This window comes from Xenopus laevis, chromosome 7S, assembly GCF_017654675.1.
Source record: "Xenopus laevis strain J_2021 chromosome 7S, Xenopus_laevis_v10.1, whole genome shotgun sequence".
NCBI lineage: Eukaryota > Metazoa > Chordata > Amphibia > Anura > Pipidae > Xenopus > Xenopus laevis.
The window spans coordinates 93700189-93722174 of NC_054384.1; the positions used below are offsets into that span (position 1 = coordinate 93700189).

General features: G+C 43.0%; 1 protein-coding gene across 8 annotated transcripts in view; it reads left to right on the top strand.

Moving 5' to 3' along the window:
- arhgef1.S (Rho guanine nucleotide exchange factor 1 S homeolog) overlaps window positions 1-21986 on the top strand; it is a 51274-nt gene that overhangs the window by 22938 nt on the left and 6350 nt on the right. For 3 of the 8 annotated variants that reach the window (XR_001932480.2, XM_018228097.2, XM_018228096.2), the window contains exons 3-27: window positions 68-139; window positions 1667-1780; window positions 1916-2014; window positions 2551-2593; window positions 4009-4114; window positions 4717-4857; window positions 8171-8200; window positions 8843-8945; window positions 9504-9594; window positions 11110-11145; window positions 13219-13377; window positions 13531-13642; window positions 14941-14952; window positions 16630-16812; window positions 17186-17364; window positions 17572-17715; window positions 17969-18051; window positions 18869-18994; window positions 19294-19408; window positions 19522-19622; window positions 19899-19976; window positions 20130-20205; window positions 20523-20690; window positions 20811-20898; window positions 21267-21374. Coding sequence is in view for 7 of the 8 variants with exons in the window: in XM_018228097.2 (XP_018083586.1) it covers window positions 68-139; window positions 1667-1780; window positions 1916-2014; window positions 2551-2593; window positions 4009-4114; window positions 4717-4857; window positions 8171-8200; window positions 8843-8945; window positions 9504-9594; window positions 11110-11145; window positions 13219-13377; window positions 13531-13642; window positions 14941-14952; window positions 16630-16812; window positions 17186-17364; window positions 17572-17715; window positions 17969-18051; window positions 18869-18994; window positions 19294-19408; window positions 19522-19622; window positions 19899-19976; window positions 20130-20205; window positions 20523-20690; window positions 20811-20898; window positions 21267-21374 (2567 nt within the window). In the remaining variant the exon portion in view is untranslated. Of the gene's footprint in view, window positions 1-67; window positions 140-1666; window positions 1781-1915; window positions 2015-2550; window positions 2594-4008; window positions 4115-4716; window positions 4858-6461; window positions 7360-8170; window positions 8201-8842; window positions 8946-9503; window positions 9595-11109; window positions 11146-13218; window positions 13378-13530; window positions 13643-14940; window positions 14953-16629; window positions 16813-17185; window positions 17365-17571; window positions 17716-17968; window positions 18052-18868; window positions 18995-19293; window positions 19409-19521; window positions 19623-19898; window positions 19977-20129; window positions 20206-20522; window positions 20691-20810; window positions 20899-21266; window positions 21375-21986 lie in introns of those variants that run through there. The other 5 variants (XM_018228099.2, XM_018228098.2, XM_018228101.2 and 2 more) reach the window with 5 other exon arrangements.

Sequence of the window (21986 nt, forward strand, 5' to 3'; positions counted from 1 at the left end):
ATCCTTTTATGCTTGTTGGAGCGTATTGAAACTTCCTCTAAGCATGATTTATTTTTCATCTGTGTAGGGTTTTCACTCCAAGGGGTCAACTTCGATCATTGGAGCAGAGGATGAGGATTTTGAAAATGACATTGAGCCGGTAAGTATATCTGGTCATAGGTGCTGGGATTATTTAAAATGATGATCAATACTAAGATTTATGGAGTATAAATGGAGACGGGCATGTGTTGTGATGGGTCTTGTGTTGACAGAGAGCGAGTGCAAGTGATGGACATTTGCATATAGCTGGCCATGCACGGGACAGTATAAGCTGCTATCTTTGCCCCTGGAGCTTATTTGACCCAACAGTCTGCTGATACCTGTCCGTCAGCGTAGAGAATTTTGTTGATCAAAGTCCGGGTTGACCTGCACAGGCCTTCATTGTTATCTGGCTGTAGAGGGAATCTTTCTTTTTGTGCCCAGGTTTAGACCTCTAATTCATAGAAGCCAATCCTAACTTAGCTCTTGCTCACCTTTTGCAGTTAGAATAACCTAAGCAGTCATCTGATAGGATGCAACCATTGTTACACTGGAACAAAGTCCTATTAGCTTTGCCATTCTGTGATGTACTTAATACAAGAAATCATTTCCATTCTCTGTGCATCAATTATTCATTCATTCGACTTCCCTTGATTAAGTCCCCTGTGTAGCAGCTTCCTGTTTTCTGTAGAACCTCTTCATGCACCTGTGCCTTGTTTCCCTTCCTGCACCCTCCTTATTGTTATCCCACCCTCTCCTCCATGATGTTTTTCCCCCTTTTCTTCCTGCACAAGGGAAACTTTTCTACTTCCCGCTCTCGAGGACTGCAGTTGGAGTATTTAGCTGTCTCACTATAGTATTACCCTCTATTATGAACACCTCTACCAATGCCTTGCAGTAGGAGTGAAAGTGAGACTAAACCATTTCCTCTCCTATTCAACTGTCAGTTTGGTAGTTTAAAATCGTTCCCCATATGTTCCTCTAACCAGTCATAAGGTCACTTTACAGTTCTGTTTCAACTGCATTGAGAAAACTTTCGATTGGTTCATATGGGTTACTAGACCTGTTCCAAATGCTGTTTCTGTTATCACATTGCACAGTAAAAATGTCTTTTCCTCCACTGCCATCTTAGGGCAGTGGTTGGTGGACTTTTTCTGTTTAAATTCCCCTCCTTGGGTTTCCAGCCTTTGGTCAAGGCCCTCCCTTTCATAACTAGGTTACAGATATAGAAATATATTGGTGTACCGATCATTTACCCATTGTTCCAAAGTAATCTAGAGCACAAATAATCTATAGCTCAAATAAGTCTGCACCCTACTAGTTTACCTTCAAGCTGGGCTTTTATTCGTATCTTGGGGAGCAAATGGACATTATCCTAGCTTTTCAACCTAATCAGCCTTCAGGCTGAGTCCCTTTATGCTCCTGCTTCAAGCCTACCAACAGTGCCAGCCCCACTGTGTTGGAAACCACTGCCTATGGGCTTCTATTTACCCTTTCCACTTCTTTATATTGGTTCCTAGCTGTTGGACCTCTACCCTTATTCCCTCTTCACTGTACTGCTGGGTCTTACTGGTTCTCTCTTTTTTTTTTATACCTTACTGAGCATGATGCACATTCCCCATTTCATTTTCTCTCTTGCTTTCTTCAGAATATGGTTGATGAGAGCAGTTACTTCCGAAGCATTGCAATCGTGAAAGACCACCCAGCCTACATTATGGTGTTCTTGCAGCATGTGGTTCTCCAGTTTGACCCAAGCCCACTGGTAAGTTGAGGGGAAATAAGCAAAAGTAATGTGTGTCTTTTAATTTAGATGCGGCACCAGATGCAGACGTTCCCCCTGGGGATGGCAGTTAGTGTGAAGCACATTAATCTCTCGGCATCTCTCTTTCATCCTCAGCTCTGTTTTCTGCATGCGGAGATGCTAAAGAACCTTTCAACCAAAGAGCTCAAGAAAGTCTTCCTGGAGTTTCACTACAGTTTCCTGATGAAAGGAGCGGTAAGCACATGCATGGGGGGTGCGGGGTTTGAGCAATGCTTCTTTGATGGATTCTGTGAGGTATAATTCTCCTACCTCAAAGACACTGCAGATGTCACTCATTGGTGCCCAGCATCCTGGGATTTTGCAAAAGATAATGCGATTGGTTCATTTTTATCCGGCATTATTAGCAAATAGGTGGCCAATGGGAAGAGGCTATATGAATAACTAGAACTTTTAAATGTGCCCTGGTTGAATTTTGTATATTTTAATTATGTCACAGATGCGATTCTTGATATAAACATCCCTTATAACTATACATTGCATAATCCCCATCATCCCTGGTATAAAATGAAAATACAAAATTATTATCATGGGTGGTAGAAATCTTTGGGGCTAATTTATTAGCACTCGGCAAATTTGCATCAGTGATTAGTTTTTATTTTCAGTCAACTGTAAGCAGAACATTGAAAGCAAACATTTGATTGGTCTGCTGTGAGTTACCACCCATTGCAGCAGTTGTATGTTACATGTTCTAACCGTGCCCTCTGTTACAGGTGCTGCATGTCAATGTGCCAAGCAGCATATCCTTTGAACTGGGTAAGTTGCATTTGTGGTCTTCTCTTCCTAATAGTTCAAAGGAAAAGTGCAAAGGCACCCAGCATCCTCTATTGGGTACTTTTGTATTCCTGTTTACTAGTGCCTATGCACTCATCAAGAAGCTCACCCTGTGGAAGTTGTTTCACTACAACTCAGAGCATCCCCTAATATCTCAAATGGGCCCAAGAAAGCAGCGAATTTAGGTGGCCATATACGGGCCCATTAAAGCTGCTGACAAAGTCGGACGCTTATTGGCCAGTGTATGGGGCCCTCTGACGGGCTTCCCCAATTGATATCTGCCCGACAATTGGCCAGATGTCGATCGAGCAGGCTTAAAATTCCAGTCGGATGATGGACTGCATAGGGTCGTTGATGCAGTCTTCGATCCCACCACCTGACTTCCTGTTCTTGTGATCAAATCGTTGGGCCCTAGGGCCCACGATCAGATCAGCCTGATATAGCCAACTCAAAGTGGGCATACGCTTGTTAGAAACCTTTCCAAATGGCAGATCTCATATATGGACAACTTTATGCTTTAAGAACTATCTCACTGTTACACCGCAACTCTCAGCATCCTTCAAAATCCAAACGCATAAAAAATATCCCCATAACTCAAAAAAGAGAATTTTCTCTGCCTGTCATTTTGATGTGGCTTGGTCCTGCTGTAAGTTCTTAGTTTGTACACACATGTCACTGTTTGTTGATTATCTTGTACTGGGTGCTGTTCTTTGCCCGTGGGCACAAGCTGGTGTAACTGGCCTATCTTGACTTTTGAGGCTGAGATTCTCATATAATGCTGCACATGGCTTTCCTGTCTACTCTCTGCCAGTGTTGGCATGCCTAGGCCCACTGCTTGACATCTAGTGGAAAGCCCAAAGTACTGCAACTTATAAATGCCACATCCTCAGAATAGTGCCCATAATGCATTGCATTTTAAAGGTAAACCATACGAAAGGGTATAAAAAACCAGAACAGGCAGATTTTGAAGTTTCAGCTATACTTAAACTTTTATTTATGCGGGGGGTGGGGTAGCTCTTCCCAAAAACTGCTCTTTGCATAATGCAAGTAACATAAACATTTCCAATGGTTTTAAAGCTGTTTCTAAATGTAATTGCTATTAAAAGCAGTATTTGCTTTTTCGTTTCTTTTCTCTGGTTCTGACTCCTGAAATAATGTAGCAGAGGTCAGAGCTTACCCACCATTTGTAGCTCAGCCAGATTGTATATGTGTCCCTCTGCTTGTGGGCTGAAGCCTGCCCAATGTTTGTAGTTCAGTATTGCCTGCATCATAGAGGGCAGATTGTTAGCTTCCTGCTTTAGCCCTTCTGTTTATTTATTTATTTATTTTTAACTTATTTGCTCAATGCAATTTGTGTTGTACTGAATATAAAGCTGTGTTGTATCTCTTTGGCGCAGATCGGACAAGGCCCGAGTTGATCCCAGAAGAAACCCAGAGGAAATTTGTGAAAGAGATTCAGAGCTACCAAGTAGAGGCCATTTCCCACCAGCTGGAGGATTTTAGGTAAATATTCCTTGTTACACACAATGGCTACCCACTGCCTCCATCCTCATCTGTTTGCCCTATTGCAGTTAATCGGTGAAAGGGAGATTTTTTTTTTTTTATATTCTTAAAAAGGAGGCTTGGGTCACTTTGCATATACATAGGCTCAGCCCACACAAGAATTGATAAGTAGTGTCCTGGTAATTATATGTAACATGCCACATGTATTCCTATGTTGTAACTTGGCTTATGTATGTATCATGGTGTAGCAAGTGCCTTTTCTAGTTAGGCTCTTGGTTCGTAAGCACAGCTATACCACAGTTCATCTTCCTTATACTTTGCCTTGTCTTATAGTAGACAGCAAGACAGGGGTATAATTTAATGGAAATTAGGCACCTTGGAACCTACTGCATGCCACCAGTAGTACATATCCCTAACTGGACCTTGTCTTATGGGTGTAGTATGCTCCTATTATTTTGGTTGGCTGATTAGAATGTAGGAGGGATCCTGGGAGAGTTATACTTTACCTGGAGAATGGCAGTTTGCCCATCTATTTTCTAAAGAATGCAGATACCCTAATGTCCCTGTAGCTTTTCAGGTAACCACTGTCTTATCACACACAGGGCCAAGCGGGTACTTGGTATGACCCCCGGGGAACTGGAGCTAAATGAACTTGAATCTTACCGAACCAACGATCGCAGTATCCTGGAAGCCAAAGAAAAGCAGTTGGCAGAGCAGCTCCTGGCACGGCTGGATGAGATGCAGTCAGTACATCTAAAACCTGTTATATTGAGCTTTATGGGGTATAAAGCTGGTGCATATTCAGTAGGGACTTGGGTACTGGAATCTGAGTATAAGCTTTTCTCAATTCCCTTTGCACTGGTATTTTATCAGTTGCACCTTTTTGAGAAGGGTTAACCCTGAGAATGCAAGGCAGGATTCAGGGTGGACTCCTAGAAAATAGGCAGAACGTTTAAAGCAAAACCCAAGATAAGGCCTCTTAAACCTGGCGAAGTGGGTTGGGAAGTCCACCTTTTAACGCTTACATCTCTGTGCTTATTTCCATTTTTTTTGTTGCTATTTTTTATGTATTATTTCTATTTTCCAACTTTCATTAGTCATTAAACTATTGCTCTGAGAGGCTACAATTTTATTTTTGAATTCTTAATACTTATTTTCTATTCAGACCCTCTCCTCATTCGGTCTCTCATTCAGACCACTATCTGGTTGTTAGGGTAAATTGGACCCTAGCAACCAGATTGCTGCTGAAATTACAAACGAGAACGGTTACAAAAAGTTAAAGTCAAAATCCACAAATGCAGAATATCTTTGTCTGTATCATATTAAAATTGAATATAAAGGTGAACTTTTTAAGACAGTGTCAATGATATCGTAGTCAGACATGGTAGCCTGTATTTGCTCCGCAGGCTCTGTTGCTTGTTTGTAGTGTTTGTGCTGTGCTAATTTGTTGCTCTGATGGAGTCAGGACTTCTATTCTCTGCAGCTTTACATCATGTTTCACTGTAGCTCAGTGTTTATCTTTACTTTGCTGATGCCTGTGCTGCCTTGTGTTTGCTCTGCAGTTTCTTTTCTAATGTGTCTGTGTTTGCACCCTATTTTTGTGTCTGTACAGCTTGATGTGTTTGTGCCACCTGCAGGAGGCAGTTCAGCTTTGTGATGCGTGTGAGTATATGTGAAACCTGCAGTGTCTGTTGGTGCAGCCTTTTGGTACCATTTGGGCCTGTGTAGAATGTGGGTTTCTGTGTAGCCTTGCAGTGTCTGTAGGTGTCTTTCTAGCCCAATATTGCTTGTGAGTGTCTGGGCAGCCTTGAGGTGCCCAGTGGGTGTCGGGGCAGCTTGAAGTGCCTGTCGGTGTCTGGGCAGCCTTGAGGTGTCCAGTGGGTGTCTGGGCAGCCTTGAGGTGCCCAGTGGGTGTCGGAGCAGCCTTGAGGTGCCCAGTAAATGTTGGGGCAGCCTTGAGGTGCCCAGTGGGTGTCGGGCAGCCTTGAGGTGCCCAGTGGGTGTCGGGGCAGCCTTGAGGTGCCCAGTGGGTGTCGGGACAGCTTGAAGTGCCCAGTGGGTGTCGGGAAAGCTTGAAGTGCCCGTGGGTGTCGGGGCAGTTTTGAGGTGTCCAGTGGGTGTCGGGGCAGCCTTGAGGTGCCCAGTGGGTGATGGGGCAGCCTTGAGGTGCCCAGTGGGTGTCGGGGCAGCCTTGAGGTGCCCAGTGGGTGATGGGGCAGCCTTGAGGTGCCCAGTGGGTGTCGGGGCAGCTTGACGTACTCGTGGGTGTCGGGGCAGCTTAAAGTGCCCGTGGGTGTCGGGGTAGTTTTGAGGTGTCCAGTGGGTGTCTGGGCAGCCTTAAGGTGCCCAGTGGGTGTCGGGGCATCCTTGAGGTGCCCAGTGGGTGTCGGGGCATCCTTGAGGTGCCCAGTGGGTGTTGGGGCATCCTTGAGGTGCCCAGTGGGTGTCGGGCAGCCTTGAGGTGCCCAGTGGATGTCGGGGCAGCCTTCAGGTGCCTGTGAGTGTGGGGCAGCCTGCTATTGCCTGTGGGTGTCTTTGTAGCCTGGAAGTACCCATATGTGTCTGTGTAGCCTTGGTGTGACTGTGCAGCCTTGCTGTGCCCATGCAGCCTTACAATGCCCTTGGGCATCTGCCAGTGCCTTTCAGCTTTGCAACTTTGCTGGCTTCCCTGTCTGTATTATATTTCAGGCTTTCCAGTTCCCTTATTGTTTGCCTCAGATCAGCTGTGCAGCGATTTTAAGCAAAGGTAATCGATGTGCTGGACAAGGCTGGGAACTCCAGGACTTGTTGTGAACCCTTCACCCCCTGGGAGTTAACTGGGCAGTTGGGTTGTTTTTTCCTTCAGTCTTAAAACTACTGTGTCTATCTTCGTGCTGATCTCTCAATGCCAGGCTGAAAATACTGGGTATAGTAGTCTGGTAAGTGCTGTGACGGTGCCAATAACCTGACCCTGCTTCAATGAGTTAATATGTTGTAGCCGTTCCTTGCTAAAGCCTATGGAAGCCATGGGGTTAATGATGAGGAAGCAGGCATGGGAACTATCCTGTGACCTGCCCCTCTATCCCTAATGAAAAACATCTGTCTGGTCTTTCTCTGGGTTGCATCACCCTGACGCATGACTGGTATATAAAGCGCTCACTGCAGCCCCTTCCTACACTCACTTTTCCAAGACTGCAAGATCCTTGCTCTAGCCTTGTACCATGAGCAGCCGGCTACTCACACCCAACAAACATGACATCCAGTGGGTGAGTTTTTGGAGCAGGAAACATGGTTTTGGGGGGTTCATAATGGATTAGAAAAATTGAGAATTACTTGGAAGGGAGGACTGGTAGCCATGTTTGAACTATGGCAGCATTCGTAGAACAAATGAAATAAGACAGTGGTGAAGCACCCCAACTTGACCATGCAACTCATGGGGTTGGGTGCTTCTCCACTGGCTGAAATACAGCGCCTTTGCCATGGCTTCCAAGTAACTCATTCTATAACTGCAGTGTATTTTGTTAGCTATTCATACAGATGCTTGCAGCAGACTGTGCCGATCTCTAAACAGCCATGAATGTCAATGCGCATGAACTGCAACTGTCGGCATACTGATTATTGTTTAACCTGGACAATAAGTCTGCCCTGAGCGATGCCATGTTCAAACTGGATAGACTGTATCTATGTATGCATGATGCAATGCCAAAATACAGCTTTAGTGGATTCTGAGTGGTGCAGATCATGTGTTTGGACTTCTACAAGGATTTCATTGGGTTAACATGGAGGTGTGACCAAGGGTGAGAAACCTGAGATAATTGGTCTATGTGTGACAAAGCAATGTATTAAGATAAATATAATGGAAATAGAGGTTAATAGTATAACTCCAAGGACGAGGTTGAAATGTGGTATGGTATGGGCAGCCAGTGACTATAGGCTGGGTATTAGGCAGAAAATGGGTTGGGCGGGAACGGTTATGTTGACCAAATGCCCAAAACCATTTCATGTGCCATAGGGCCAAGTACATTGGTGTCATGTGTTCCCCACATCACTAAAGTTCTTCTTTCTCCTTTTCTACAGCCTAACTCTTGCTCCAGACGAGGACAAAAGGTACAAAACTGTCTCTTGTCACTCTAGCTCAGGGGTGTCCATAAGGTAGATTGGGATCTACCAGTAGACTTTTAGCTGGTGATCAGTAGATCTACTGTTGTCTAAATCACCCTCCTATTTCATGCTTTTCAGATATTTATTATGTTAAGGTTACATAAGAAAGGGTTGTGTTTTAAATAGAGCAATATAAATGTTCTCATAAATCAATATTTAAGAAATATTTTCCATTGAACAGAATGCTAACAATGCTTTTATGGATGTAGATCATAATGGGAAATCATGATTAACAGTAGACCTCGCATTAGTAGATTATGAGGACTCTTGCTCTAGCTCAAGGTCTTAAATACCCTTAACAGTGTTTTCTTCCATCCTTACCAATACTTGGTAAGTAGACCGTTACTAGCCGGTAACATATTGCTCGCCACTTATATAATGATTCTTCCCAGTGTAAGGCCCACCAGGAGATTCCACTTCTGCTGCTCTCCTGCTCCCTGTGGAAGCTTAAATAAAAAGCTGGTGGCTTGGAGTTGTATTTCAAAAGGAGATGGAGAGCTAGGGATGGAATTCCTTATATAGAAACAACCATTGGGTTCAGACCTTACTTTAGGCTGTCTTAGTTACCCTTCCTCTTACACTTTGCAGCTCTTCAATCTTCTGCGCCATTGTCGCCTACATGAAGCACCTAGGGGTGAAGACCAAGGCGGCGGATAGCAAGAAATCCAAAGGAATCTTCTTCAGGAAAAAGGTAAGGCACGAGTGCCAAATAGTCTCTTTCTTTCTCTACAAGGTTCTCTGTAACACTAATGCATTTCCCAGGCTCAGCCATGCTTCTCCTATCTCCAGCTCAGCGTAATTGCTCCCCAGATATTGTTTCAGGTCTCTGTTTGGGTCTTGTGAGGTTTGATTCTGGAGAGTCACTCTCTCCAGACCTCTGTTGTTCTCAATGCTTAAGTACCACTCTCCAGATCTTTGTAGCTCTCCATGACTGATTCAGTATCTCCAGATCTCTGGTCTTCTCCATGTCAGAGTGACCCTCTCCAGATCTGTCCCTCTCCATGCCTATGTCACTCTATCCAGATTGCTGTCCCTCTCCATGCCTGAATCACTTTCTCCAGATCTCTTGGTGTCTCCATGCTCGAGTCATTCTGTCCAGATCTCTGTAGCCCTTCATGCTTGGGACACACGCTTCTGATCTCTGTACATTTTAATGCCTTTATCAAGCTCTCCAGATCGCTCTACCTCCCATTGTACGTACCATTTTCAGTTCATCTATGTAAAACATTTAAACATTGTTTTGTCTCAGGTTTCTACAAACAAAAAGGATGAGCCTCTGAAAACAAAGAAACCATTCAGCATTTTGGATCCGATGCGCTGGAACCGGAATGATTCTCACTGTGAGTACCAAGCAGCCTACCCTATGGGCTCTGCTGTACTCGGTTGCACAGCCTTGGGCAGAAAGTATTGTTAGATGCATGCCTATCTCTCACTGGTAACACCTATCACATTCTGCCACTCATATTGGGATCATATGCTATATTTCTGTATAGAAAGGTATTGGAAAAGGTCAGCCCTTCAGAACCTGCCAGCATGTCGGTCAGAGTTCAATGTAAACAATATCTGAAGGCTGCTTGTTGACAATGGCAGATTCAAAGCTTGACTAACACTTCTGTCTTCTAACTTGTGGCCAATTCACTTTAGAATTAACTTTTGGTATAGTTTCAAAATTAATTTTCAGTGCCAGTTTACATTTGGTTTTAATTTTTTTAATGTGTATGTTTTTTTTATAATAAATAAATCCGTCTCGTTGCGATACCCAGCAACGAGGAAGTTGACTAAGACAAAAAGTCAAAGTTTTAGAAAGGTATTGGCTCTACACATGTTGGGTCACTCACCAGTGGAATTACACTTTATGTTTAGATATTGTAGAGGTGCAACAAATACATTGATTCCAAACCCTAATTTGGCCTCTCCATGTTCTCTCTGCACATTCTTCAGACTACATTCCCTTTCCATCTCCTCCCTGCTTGTTTTTCACCAGCCATGTCTTCTCCATCCCCTCCTTGCTTGTTGTCCCATGTACATGCCCTTTCCATCGCTTTGTTGCCTGTGCTTCAAAATCCATGCCTATCTCCTCCCTACTGGTTCTTTAGTCGTCATGCCTCTCTACTCCTTATCTACATGTTCTCCAACATACTTGCCCTCTACACCTGCTCCTCGATTGTTCTCCAATTACTATACCCTCTCCATCTCCTCCCTGCTTGTTTCCCAGCCTCCATGCCTGTTCACTTTCAACCATCTTTATGCCATCTCTACTTTCTCCCTACTCCTTCTCGAATTTTTGTGCCCTCTCTTCCACTGGTCTTCTTGCTCCACACATGGCCACTTAAGGGCAAATTCATTCCAAGGCTGTAATGTTGTCATTTTCTTTATTGCCTATTTTTATTTCAGGGCCCACTATTATTTATTTTGTTGCCTGCCATTCAAATAGCAGCATTAATTTCAGACTGCAGAGCTTCTGATCAACATGTTAACTAATTAAAAATAATTAAAAATAAAGATCACTGGCAGATTCCATTAGACTTGTCAACATCATGGTAAAAGTTCATTTTAAGGTGAAAATCCTGTTTAACTTTCACTCCCTGTAAAATATGTCTGTCATGTAGTCAGCACCTTTGTCTCTGTACCATCTTGTGCCTATGAAGCTTGCACTTGTCTAATTTCCATTGGGGGGCATGGATGAGGTGCATGGTGGTCTTCAGGGAAGTGCACAGTTTGTCTGTGGTGGGCAAAGCTTTCTTTGTGTGTTGCATGGCACTCGTGCTGGGTGTGTGGGTGGCCTCCTGTCCTAGCTTGTCTTCATGCCATGTTTTGTTTTTCCCTCTCTCCGCTCCTCCCCGTGTTTTTCACAGATGTTGAGAGCAGACCGGCAAAAGTTGAGCCCGAAGGTACCTTTCAAATCAGACTCACCCAACAACTTCCTCACCATATCTCTCTCTGATCATTTAAACAACAGCATGATGGACTATACCAAACTACTCTTGGGGGGGGGGGGGGGCTCTAATATTGTTACTCATCATTTAGCCTACTCTTTTGTCTAATGGCATGGGGTAACATCCTGGTAGCTGTTAAAATTAAACACAGTTTGAGTATAGGATGTAGAGTTTTTACCTTTGCAGTTTTTCAGCAGGTCGGGAATAGTTTAATGTCCTTATTTCAGTATGATTTTAGAAAGGAGATAATTTCTGCTAATAAATCATTATAAGCCCTTACAGGGATAGTAGGGAAAAAAAGATGTTGTAGTTAACCAGGGATGTTGCCCTCGAGCTTTTGCTATGCTACAACTTAATTTCTGACTTAATTAAATCTTCAGTCTCACTAAGCAGCCATGTTTGGTGCATTAACTTCTCCTACTTCCACTTTGTCTCAAACAGCACCTCCCACAGAGTGGTGTCCTCAATTTTCTTAAAGGAGATTACAGGGGGGAAAAGTGGGGCAATTAAATCACACTCTGTTTCCTAGTGCAATCAAGCATGAATAGCTTTACTCTATAGTTGCTTTTCTGCATTCATGGAGAGGGAGCTCAGTCTTTAGAGGGTATATAATGGGGACATGCAGATTGTAGGTAGCAAGAGTGAGACCAACAAGTATGGATAGGCAATAATGCTTTATATCCGTGTTCTACAGTCTTCAGCCCTTCACTTGTTGAAATACAACTCTTGGCATCCACTGACAGCTGATTGGCTGTTGTGATTTCCATAAATTATTTGTCCTAGCAACCAAGTAGAAGTAATTAGTTCAGAATATAAAGGAACATGTATAAGAGGCCTAAGCAACTGAACGATAAAAAAAATAAAAACAACAATAGCATTAAAGAGGTGGTTCACCTTTAAGTTAACTGTTAGTATGCCAACTTTTCAGTAAGGCTTAATTTTTTCTTCTAGTTTTTGTATTATTTACCCTTTTCTTCTGACTCTTTCCAGCTTTCAAATGAGGGTCACTGACCCCATCTAAAAATAAATCTCTGTAAGGCTACACATTTATTTTTATTGCTAATATTTATTACTCCTCTTTCTATTCAGGCCTCTCCTATTCATATTCCAGTCTCTTATTCAAATCAATGCATGGTTGGACCCAAGCAACCAGATTGCTTAAACTGCAAACTGGAGAGGTGTTGGGGAAAAAAAGCTAAATAACTCGAAAACCACAGATAATTAAAAAATTAAAACTAATTGCAATTTGTCTCAGAATATCACTCTCTACATCATACTTAAAGTTCATTAAAGGTGAACAACCCCATTAATGCCTAACCTACATATCTGATATTGGCCCAATCTATAAAAAGGTCATAGTGTTCCATTAAGAAGATCAGTGTACTAAACCCGTCTCAGTCCATCCTGCAGCTAAAAGAGGCTGCCAATTGCCATGCGGGTGCTTTTCTGCCAACTCTGCACTCTAACAGTTTAAATCAAATAAGCACCCAGGGGATGAAATATAGGGGTGTAATCTGCTTTAAAGTGCAAGTCATAGAATGCACTCTCGGTTATTGTTATGTCAATTGATGCTTCAAGGGAATAAATAGATGTGTAATAATTGCATTGCTGTGGGACTAAGGCTTTTAAGCTTTTCATATGATTTCTCTTTCCTTTATCTAAAACATTCTTTGGATGGGGGGGATTAAGCTAAATCTGATCTGTATACCTCCCCCCTCCCTACTAATCATTAATAACATTTTTCCTTTCTGTATTATCCTATTAAGCTGCCAGTCCCCAACATCTAAGGTAGAGTAATATAATCCAACAGGAAATTGTGAATGTTCAGAATTGATTAACATAACGAGGCTCGGACCCAGGAAGATATTCATTGTGATTGACTGAATTGGGAAAGAAGTTAGAGCCTAATTGGTTATGGGTGTACAAAGTGGGGTTTAGCTAATGTCAGGGGGAAAAAAGGCCAGTTAAGTTACTGTTTCGGGATGTGATAATGTCTCATCTTTATCATGACCTCTTTTTATTTTGCAGCTGAGAAGCCTACCCAGGAGAGAAGGATCAGCAATGCGCAGAAAACGTTTGATAGGAGCGACAGCAGCGCAGCCAAATCCAAGAACAGCGAGGGTCCTGATTCTGGGGTGTCTGTAAATATCATCCCTCCTCCTAATGAGCCCATTGAGAGCGACCCAGGTAAGTGAGGCACAATGAATGAGCACTAGCTTAACCAGCACGTGCCCTGCAGGGCATAGCAAGAAGCAGGCAGCACAGGGGCATAAATGGTGTTATTAAGATGGTTATGGAATGGAATGAAACTGCAGCAGTGTCTCTTTTTCTCCTCTAAAGCAATAACTGATGGGATGTTGTTTAATGACGTATCTGAGGTCCCCAAAGGATCCCCCACCACTGAGCATTGTCCAGCAGACCATCAGATGGAGGAAAGTGCAGAAAACGAAAGGTGAGACTTACAGGGGCAAATCTAATTCTACAAGGCTCTTGCTGCCACTTTCCCGCATTGTGCCACCTTCCCTTCCTTTTGCTTTTGGGCCTTGCAGAGTGACTGAACTTGCTGCCAGGCTCTTGTGGTGTCCTCCGTCAACTTGTTGCCAAGCTCCTTTGGGCTCCACCATCACGTTGTTGCCAAGCTCCTGTGGTGTCCTCCATAAAGTTGCAGGCTCTTGTGGCACTCTACGTCAACTTACTGCCAAGCTTCTTTCTGCTGCAATTTTGCCATGCTACCATGCCAGGCTGCTGGAGTGGCAAAGACCTCCACACTTTTAAGCTTCAATGGTTGCTCTGTTCTCTGTTGTGCCAGATCCTATTTGGCATTTTTCACCCTTCCCCAGATGCATACTGCACACTCAGATTACTCAAGCTTCAGTTCAAAACCCTTCACCATAAACTGGTAGATAGAACTAGATATTTAGCTACACACAATTTAGTATGAAAGGAGCTCACCACATAATTAGATCAGACCTGTCCACGGGTATCCTGTGTCCGATAACCCAAATCAATATGTAGAACTGTAGTATGAATGTGGAACAGATCCAAAACGGCAGTCGAACTGCAGAAAATCCGTTTATTGGGGAGTGTACAACATGTTTCGGGATTTTCTGCAGTTCGACTGCCGTTTTGGATCTGTTCCACATTCATACTACAGTTCTACATATTTAGCTACACCACTGCCTTGGATCCATATACCCACGCTCATAGGGAATTAGCGCTAAGCCTTAACATTGTTCACTGGAGGACTTATTTGATGCTTGTGTCTTTCAGCTTCTGCATTCACACACTCCCCAAATGGCTTACTGTGTACTGAACTTTCAGAACATGCTTCCTCACAAATTGGGGTCTCTGCCTCCAGTCATTTAGTCATTCCCAGCAGCCTGGTTACATACATATACATATTTCCTCCAGTCATTTAGTCATTCCCAGCAGCCCGGTTACATACATATAGATACTGACCGACCACATTTTCTGCATTTTCTTCAATTTGTCTTTTGCTGTCGTGTGGTCCCTTTGCATTCTTTTCCAAGATCTTAAATAACCAAAATAAGATCAGCCTTGCTTTCATTTGCATTCGTACAGTGCGCCAGCCTGATGCCTGAGCTCGCTTTGCAGTGTGGTGCCTACCCATCAGGACAGTTGAAGGGTTAAAAATGCCCATGATGCCTCAGGGGTAGGCTCTGCAGAGCTTCCAGTCTATGTTTAGAGGTTTGAGTTTGGTATAACTAACCCCCCGTGCTCTGTTCACAGACGGAAGAAAAGGTCAGTGCATGTTTGGGAAGTGGCATCCTGGGAGGTGTCTGTATAGTGGCTCCTTACAGGGCCTGGCTAAGTATTACCCCGTTCCCCATGTTTCTGACTCTCCATTTATTGCCTTGCTCTGTCACCTTCCAAAGCTTATCTGTACTTCCCATCATGTTTCACAGACAGACTGACCGGGGGAACTTCAGGGACCCTCTATGCTAAAGTCCTTATGATTCCCAAAACCTTAACCAAATCAATGCCATTGAATATATCCCTTTCCTAAACATGATGGGGAGCTCAGGTTCCATTGTTTGGTACAAGAACTGAATTGTTCCCTTTTGGTCTGTTTGTTATCTTTCCCACTCTCTGCCTTTTAGTGGATAGCCACAGTTGCCCTGATAAACACTGGCTTGGAATTTTGTTCAATATCACCCCATTATTGCAAGTTTTGTGGCTCTTTCAGGTGTTTCTGCTACATATGGATAAATACATTGCTGCAATGTAACAATAATGCTGGTAATGATAGTTGCACATGTATACGTACCTTATATTGTGTGTCTGATTTCAATGAATAATACCAAGTAACCTCCAAACACCACCATGACCTGGATCAGCACAGTGACTTCATAAAGAACCCGTACTGCAGAGTAGCGCAGATCCACACAATGGCACTTAAAAATATTGAATTCCATACAGTCCAATGACACACGTGTGACAGTTAGTTTATCTACTAGATACTCCCAGGAGACCAAGCTGAACACTTATTTGAGGGTAGGGGAGTGGGGAGTTTGGGTTAAAGACCTATTTGCTGTTCTAGATATTATTAGAGCTAAGAGGGTGTCAAACAGAGGTTGGATCTCTTAATCCTTAATCACTTCTCATACTGTAAATGTTCCCCATCAGATAAACAGACATATAGATAAACCTATAGATCCTCTTGGTCTTCTTGTTTCCTGATAAATAAGTGATGCAATGCCCTGTGCAATGTATGATTCCAGCTGTGACCTTTCATATGTATTTATTGTTTCAAGTATCATGTTCGGAGTCCACAGCTGGTTTTGCATGTGTTTCACCTATGCACTTTGTGCTGTGCAGTTGGGTGTTCTGTATGTATATCGATCCTTCATAATAGTTGGCAGGCAGCACAGCACTACAGCTAGTCTGCTTGGGTATTAACCTACACTGGGCCTTTTATAACTCTCCTCTGAAATCTTCCTGCGTCTCTCATTTTGGCATTGGTCTCTCCACTATGGTTTCTCTTGCCACCATCTTTCCTCTTGTCTTGCCTTTATTGTTCTCTCTGCAATTTTTGCCCTTGACTTGACTTTTTTTTTTTACACTTTCTGCATTTTCTTCTTGCCTTTCCTTCATTGCTATTTTCAAAAATATTTTCTCTTGCCTTTGCTTTATTGCCAAGGCTTTGTCCTTGACTTTGTTTCTCTTCGTTGCCCTTACAACCACCACTGCTCCTTTTGCGTCCTTTTGCTATTTCCACCATATTTTCTCTTGCTTGTCCCTGCCTCCGCTTCTGTCTTTCATTCTTTCTTTCTGCTCTGTTATCATAAGCAGATGTCTCCATTCCTTCACTTACACAATCAACCATTTTACCTTCCCTGACATTGTCCTTTCTCTCATGCATGCCTTCACCTCTTCCCTTAATATGATGATGACCCTTTCTCGGGGCGACTTGAACAGGCTCTCTGGTAAACTGGGCCGCTCGGAGAGCCTACGAGTTTACGAGCGCAAGCGTTCCCAACGTGGCTCCGCCAAAGCCAAGCAGACACGTTCCCGTAGCGACGTTGACCTGGAGGCAGCTGCCCGAGCCAACGACTTGCAGGGCACCACTGGGAAGTTTGGGCCAAAATCTGGCAACTACACGTATGTTGGGAGAAGTGGGAGGACAGAATCCCACAAGTCAGTGGGCAATGTTTTGTATAATATATTGATCCACAGATTCTGCAAATATTGCAACAACTTTTTGTGCTACAGCTGTTAAATTCACTCGTAACTTGTTTTAAGATCATGTAATCTAAGCACTTTTTCAAGTGTTTAATTTGTTTTGCCTCTTTCCAGTTTGGACTTTTAAATGCTGTTAGCCTAGGTCACTGAGGCAGATTCATTCTGAGGCCAACTGTGTATTGCTGATATATTTTTTTAAGCCCATGCACCCTTTGTCATCTTGATATAAAAAGCACTCCCTAGCTATGGTTAGTTACACCAGTGTAACATTTCTTCATTCCTCATTGTGTAGCCCAGAGCCTGGAGGGAGCTCAGAGGGCCCGCCGTCCTTTCTGCTTCCCCAGTCTGAGGAGACTGAGCCGCGCGTTCAGGAGGCCGAGATCGAACCCCCAAACTGGAGGGAGCTCGTCCCCCCTGAAATACTCCTCAGGCTGAAGAAAAGTGAAATCAAGCGGCAAGAGGTCATCAATGGTATGTGGGTCAAACCACCTTGTTTCTGTATCTGTTTTGGCACTTGCCTTTGTCTTTATGACTTGTATTATTTTTCTACATGTATTGTGTGTGTGGGGCCTGTGCTACCTTTCTTAACTTATTATGGTGTTCCTTTATCTGTTCCCTCTTGCTAATTTTATTCATCTCCCAAGCAAGTGACTGTTGCTCTCTCTTTCCACTCCCCAGAGCTCTTCTTTACAGAACACGCTCATGTGCGGATGCTTCGTGTGTTGCATGATGTCTTCTACATCCCCATGCAAAGCGGATGGATCCCCACCTTGGAGCTGGAGAACATCTTCCCCAGCCTGGATGACCTTATTGAGGCTCACGGTGAGATGGGAAAGAATAGAAATCCATGGGTTGGACTCACTGTAGTGCCGTGTGCCAATTCAAGTTTTATTTAATTTTATCCCACTGTGTGGGTCTGTACTTGCTTCAAGTTTCTAGCATTAAAAACTCTCCTGTGGGTACAGACTGATCTAAATTAACCATGTGGGGGAACTGAAAGCAGATCAATGCACATGTGTATCTTTTGTACTGTGTGATGTGTTTTGTCCTTCTTCTGACTGTATTCCTATTGCAGCTGTATTCCTGGACACCTTGAAGCATCTGCGCCTTGAGAATAACTCCGTGATCCAGGAGATAGGCACCATTCTGCTGAACCGGGTAAGGACCTTAAACATAAACTAACATACAAAAAATTTGATTTGCAATTTCACATTTCCTATAAACTGGCATAGTGCTTTAAAATGGTTTATGCCCTTTCTTAGAAATGCTTGGCTATTTTCCCTTTGCATAGATCAGGTTATCTCTTGTTTCAACAAATAAATAATTTAGAAATGGTAATATATAGTATAATAAAGCTTTTATTATACAAGGTTGATTACATGGCAATGCATTCTGCATCACAATTGATTTAATAATCAGCCATGTAACATCAGGATCTATGAGAGGTAAATTCTCTTTCTGGTTGCATTTGATGATTTCGCACTCTCCCTAAGCTTAGCCCTGCAACAGCAACTCAGAGTAGACTGAGCATGTGCAGTGCCACTGACTCTGACGAGATTAAAATATTCGGTCATTTTTTTAAGTCATTGTTTCTGGGCTACTCAACCTGTCTACTCCGATTTACTGTTATATAGTACTGCTATTCAGTTTGGTGACAGCACACATTTTAGGAATTATGCATTACTTATTTATAGCACTGTTCGTATGAGGAATTGCAATTTTTGCACCATGTTAACTGTTTATGTATAAAGTCTCCTCCCACAATGATTCTCAAGAAATCGCATGTGTATGTTGTTCGCTCTTGGATAACCACAAGTTTGTGTGGCCACTTAGGGGCAGTATAGGAAGCGTCCTACCTGTGCCCAGCGGTTGGGAAATAATACTGCTGTTTAGTGGTATAACAATAAGGCGGCTTGTTTGTCTTTTCTTGAAAAAAAATTTGTCTCACCCCAATCGCATTTCTTTTTTGTACCAGTTTGATGGCACAGAGGGCAACTGGTTTCAGAAGATTTCATCTCGGTTCTGTAGCCGGCAGCCATTTGCCCTGGAACAGCTGAAAGTGAAACAGAAGAGGGACCCTCGATTCACTCAGTTTATTCAGGTACCAAGGAGATACCAAATGCGTTTGGAGGCTAAACTGGGTGGAGCCATTATCTTTGGCTAACTTCATAGCCATAAGCATTCTTCCAGATCCCCTACCCTTTCTTTGCTTTCTTCCTCTTTTAACCTTCTCTTCTCTCCAGAACTCGGTGCTCTCTCCTCCTGATCCCCATGCCTTCTGCAATCCCCGTGCCCTCTCTGTCTTCACCTTCTTCACCATTCTCCAAGCCGAAACTTCTCACTTATAAACATTACAATTTAACCTCTTCCATATCAACCCTTGCTTTTCCTCTCTGACAGGAAGCTGAGAGCAGTCCTCATTGCCGACGATTACAACTTAAGGACATCATACCATTTGAGATGCAGAGACTGACAAAGTACCCGTTGCTGCTGCAGAACATCGCAAATCTAACTGGTGAGGCCAATAAATTACCTTGTTGTATGTCTGTTATAAAGTTTGTCAAGCTCTCTGTGGAACTGGCAGGGAGGGTTGGTGCAGGCACTAATGTTCCTCACTGGCTCTTGCAGAGGAAGAGGAGGAGAAGCAGAGAGTGCAGAGGGCAGCGGAGTGTTGCAGGCAAATCCTGAACCATGTTAACCAGGAGGTGCGGGAGATGGAGAATAAGATGGTAAGATGATATCTCCAACATTCATTCCTTTTTACTCTGAATGCGGCTCAGCATGATGCCAATATCATCTGTTTTCTTCTTCCTTAATATATTGAAACCCCTACACTGCCTCAAACAAAAGGATCGTATTCTCAGCTTATCTGTTGATCTCATGTATTTCTCCCAACTGACAGACATATTTATTGTGCTTTCTTTTTACTCATGCCCATTTCTATCCACCCAATACACTTAATCATTTTTCATTTTATAATTAATTTTCTTGTGTGCTCTTTGTAGAAACTTACAGATTACCAAAAACGCCTGGATGTTTCCAACCTGCGGCAAACCAACGACCCTTTATTAAATGAGTTTAAGGTTAGTATCCTATACTGTGTCCACACAACTAACATGCTTAAAGATACTGACCTCACATAACCGCATAATTACCCATGTTTCTGTATTAGTTGCTGGGCAATATGTTAAGTCCATTTAATGAATCCAGCAGTAATCTGTTAATTGTCTTCACAGAATATTGATATCAGCAAAAAGAATTTGATACATGAAGGATCTCTTTCATGGAGAGTGAGCAAAGACAAAGCCGTTGGTGAGAATCAGCACCTTAATTTCTCTGTCAGACTTTCAGTTCTTCTTCTCCAGTCAACTTTCTCATAAGATTAGAATTCCTTTTCTTGTATTTCTGTTGCCACTTTTACATTAGGATCTTGGACTTGTCGTCTCTCATGCTTCGTAACCTTGTGGTCCTTCCTATCTTGGAGTCTTATGGTCTCTTTTATATTTGTTCTTGCCTTGAGGTTTCTTCTGTTTCTTCCTTCCTAAGGACCTTGGCCTTGGAGTCCTTCCTAAATAGTTCTTTCGTTATCTTATTCTTATTTTCTCATCCTAATCTTCTCCATATCACAGATGTCCATGTCCTCCTACTGGATGATCTCTTGATGCTGCTGCTGAAACAAGATGAGCGGCTGGTGCTGAAGTGCCAGAGTCGAACTATTATTCCTGCCCCAGATGGGAAGCTCATGTTGAGCCCGATCATCAAGCTGAATATGGCCATGGTTCGAGAGGTGGCCACAGGTCAGTCTACATCTTGTTTACTTCAAGCCAAAACACTGAAGTCCGCTAGTTTCCTTTTTCTGAGCAGAGAAAAGTTGTCTACCAAGTCTCCATCTTGTAATTTATTATTTTCCCTTGCAGATAAGAATGCCTTTTTTGTGATTTTCAACTGGGAGGATCGAGCACAGTTCTATGAACTTGTGGCACCCACACCAGCTGAAAAGAAAAAGTAAGATCATGAGTTAGACTTTGCAGGGTGGGTTGTTAGAATCACTAGTAATCATTCATGTGCACAGAGAAATAAACACATGGGGGCTGATGTAGAACATAGGTCTAGATTTAACCAGTGCAGACGCCTATAGTATATGGTATTGGTTGCTATTGGTATATCAAAACCCCAGTGGTCTGAATGCTAATCCAGATGAGCACAGGCTAATCCAGAGGAGCACAAGGTTAATCCAGAAGAGCATAGTTTAATCCAGAGGAGCACAGGCTAAAATTACATGAGGAGCTATTGCCATACAGGGTTTAGTGGTAATGGAAAAAGTATTGTTAGTAACATCATGGGTAATCTTTATCCATCTCTATTCCTCATAGCTGGTTTTTACTGATCAGCAAAACTACAGGCTTATTGGAACCTCCACCTTCTTCCAAACAGAGACACAGATCTATCACTCCTGGGACAATGCCACAGAGCCCCTCCGAGTAAGTATGTTGTACCTATAGCATTCTCCTTTCCTACAGGGTACAGTAAGCATTAAAATGACATTGTTGTATGATGTAGTTGCACCATGTGCTGTTCATTTTCTATTCCTCATCGTTGGTTCTGCAGCTCTCCATTTTGAAATTAAAACAGTCTGGTTGCTAGGATCCTACTTACCCTAGCAATGCAGCAGTGGGTCGAATAGTAGACTGGCCAATCAAGAGAAGATGATCTGCAGAGACTAAAAATAGTAATAGGAGTACAATTCTAGCTGCAGGAATAATCTGCTCTCTGACTGCTGGAGCCGATGACCCCCAGCAACCAGAGAGCACTGTAACCTGTATGTTGGAGAAACTCAGAATGGATAAAATAATGAGGCCAATATTATTGCCCACATCAGACCAGAAATGATTTTATGTTGAACCATACCTTTAAATGAGTATTATTTTGAGTATATTTTCATCACAGAAATACTACAGGCAACCTCCATTAGGGGTAAAGACCCTGAATTAACTTTGCATTAAAAGAGAACTAAAGTCTAACTAAAGAAGCAGGTTAGAAATTTTGTACATTATGTTTTTCGCTTCTGTAACAGCTCAAGGTAACCACAGGCC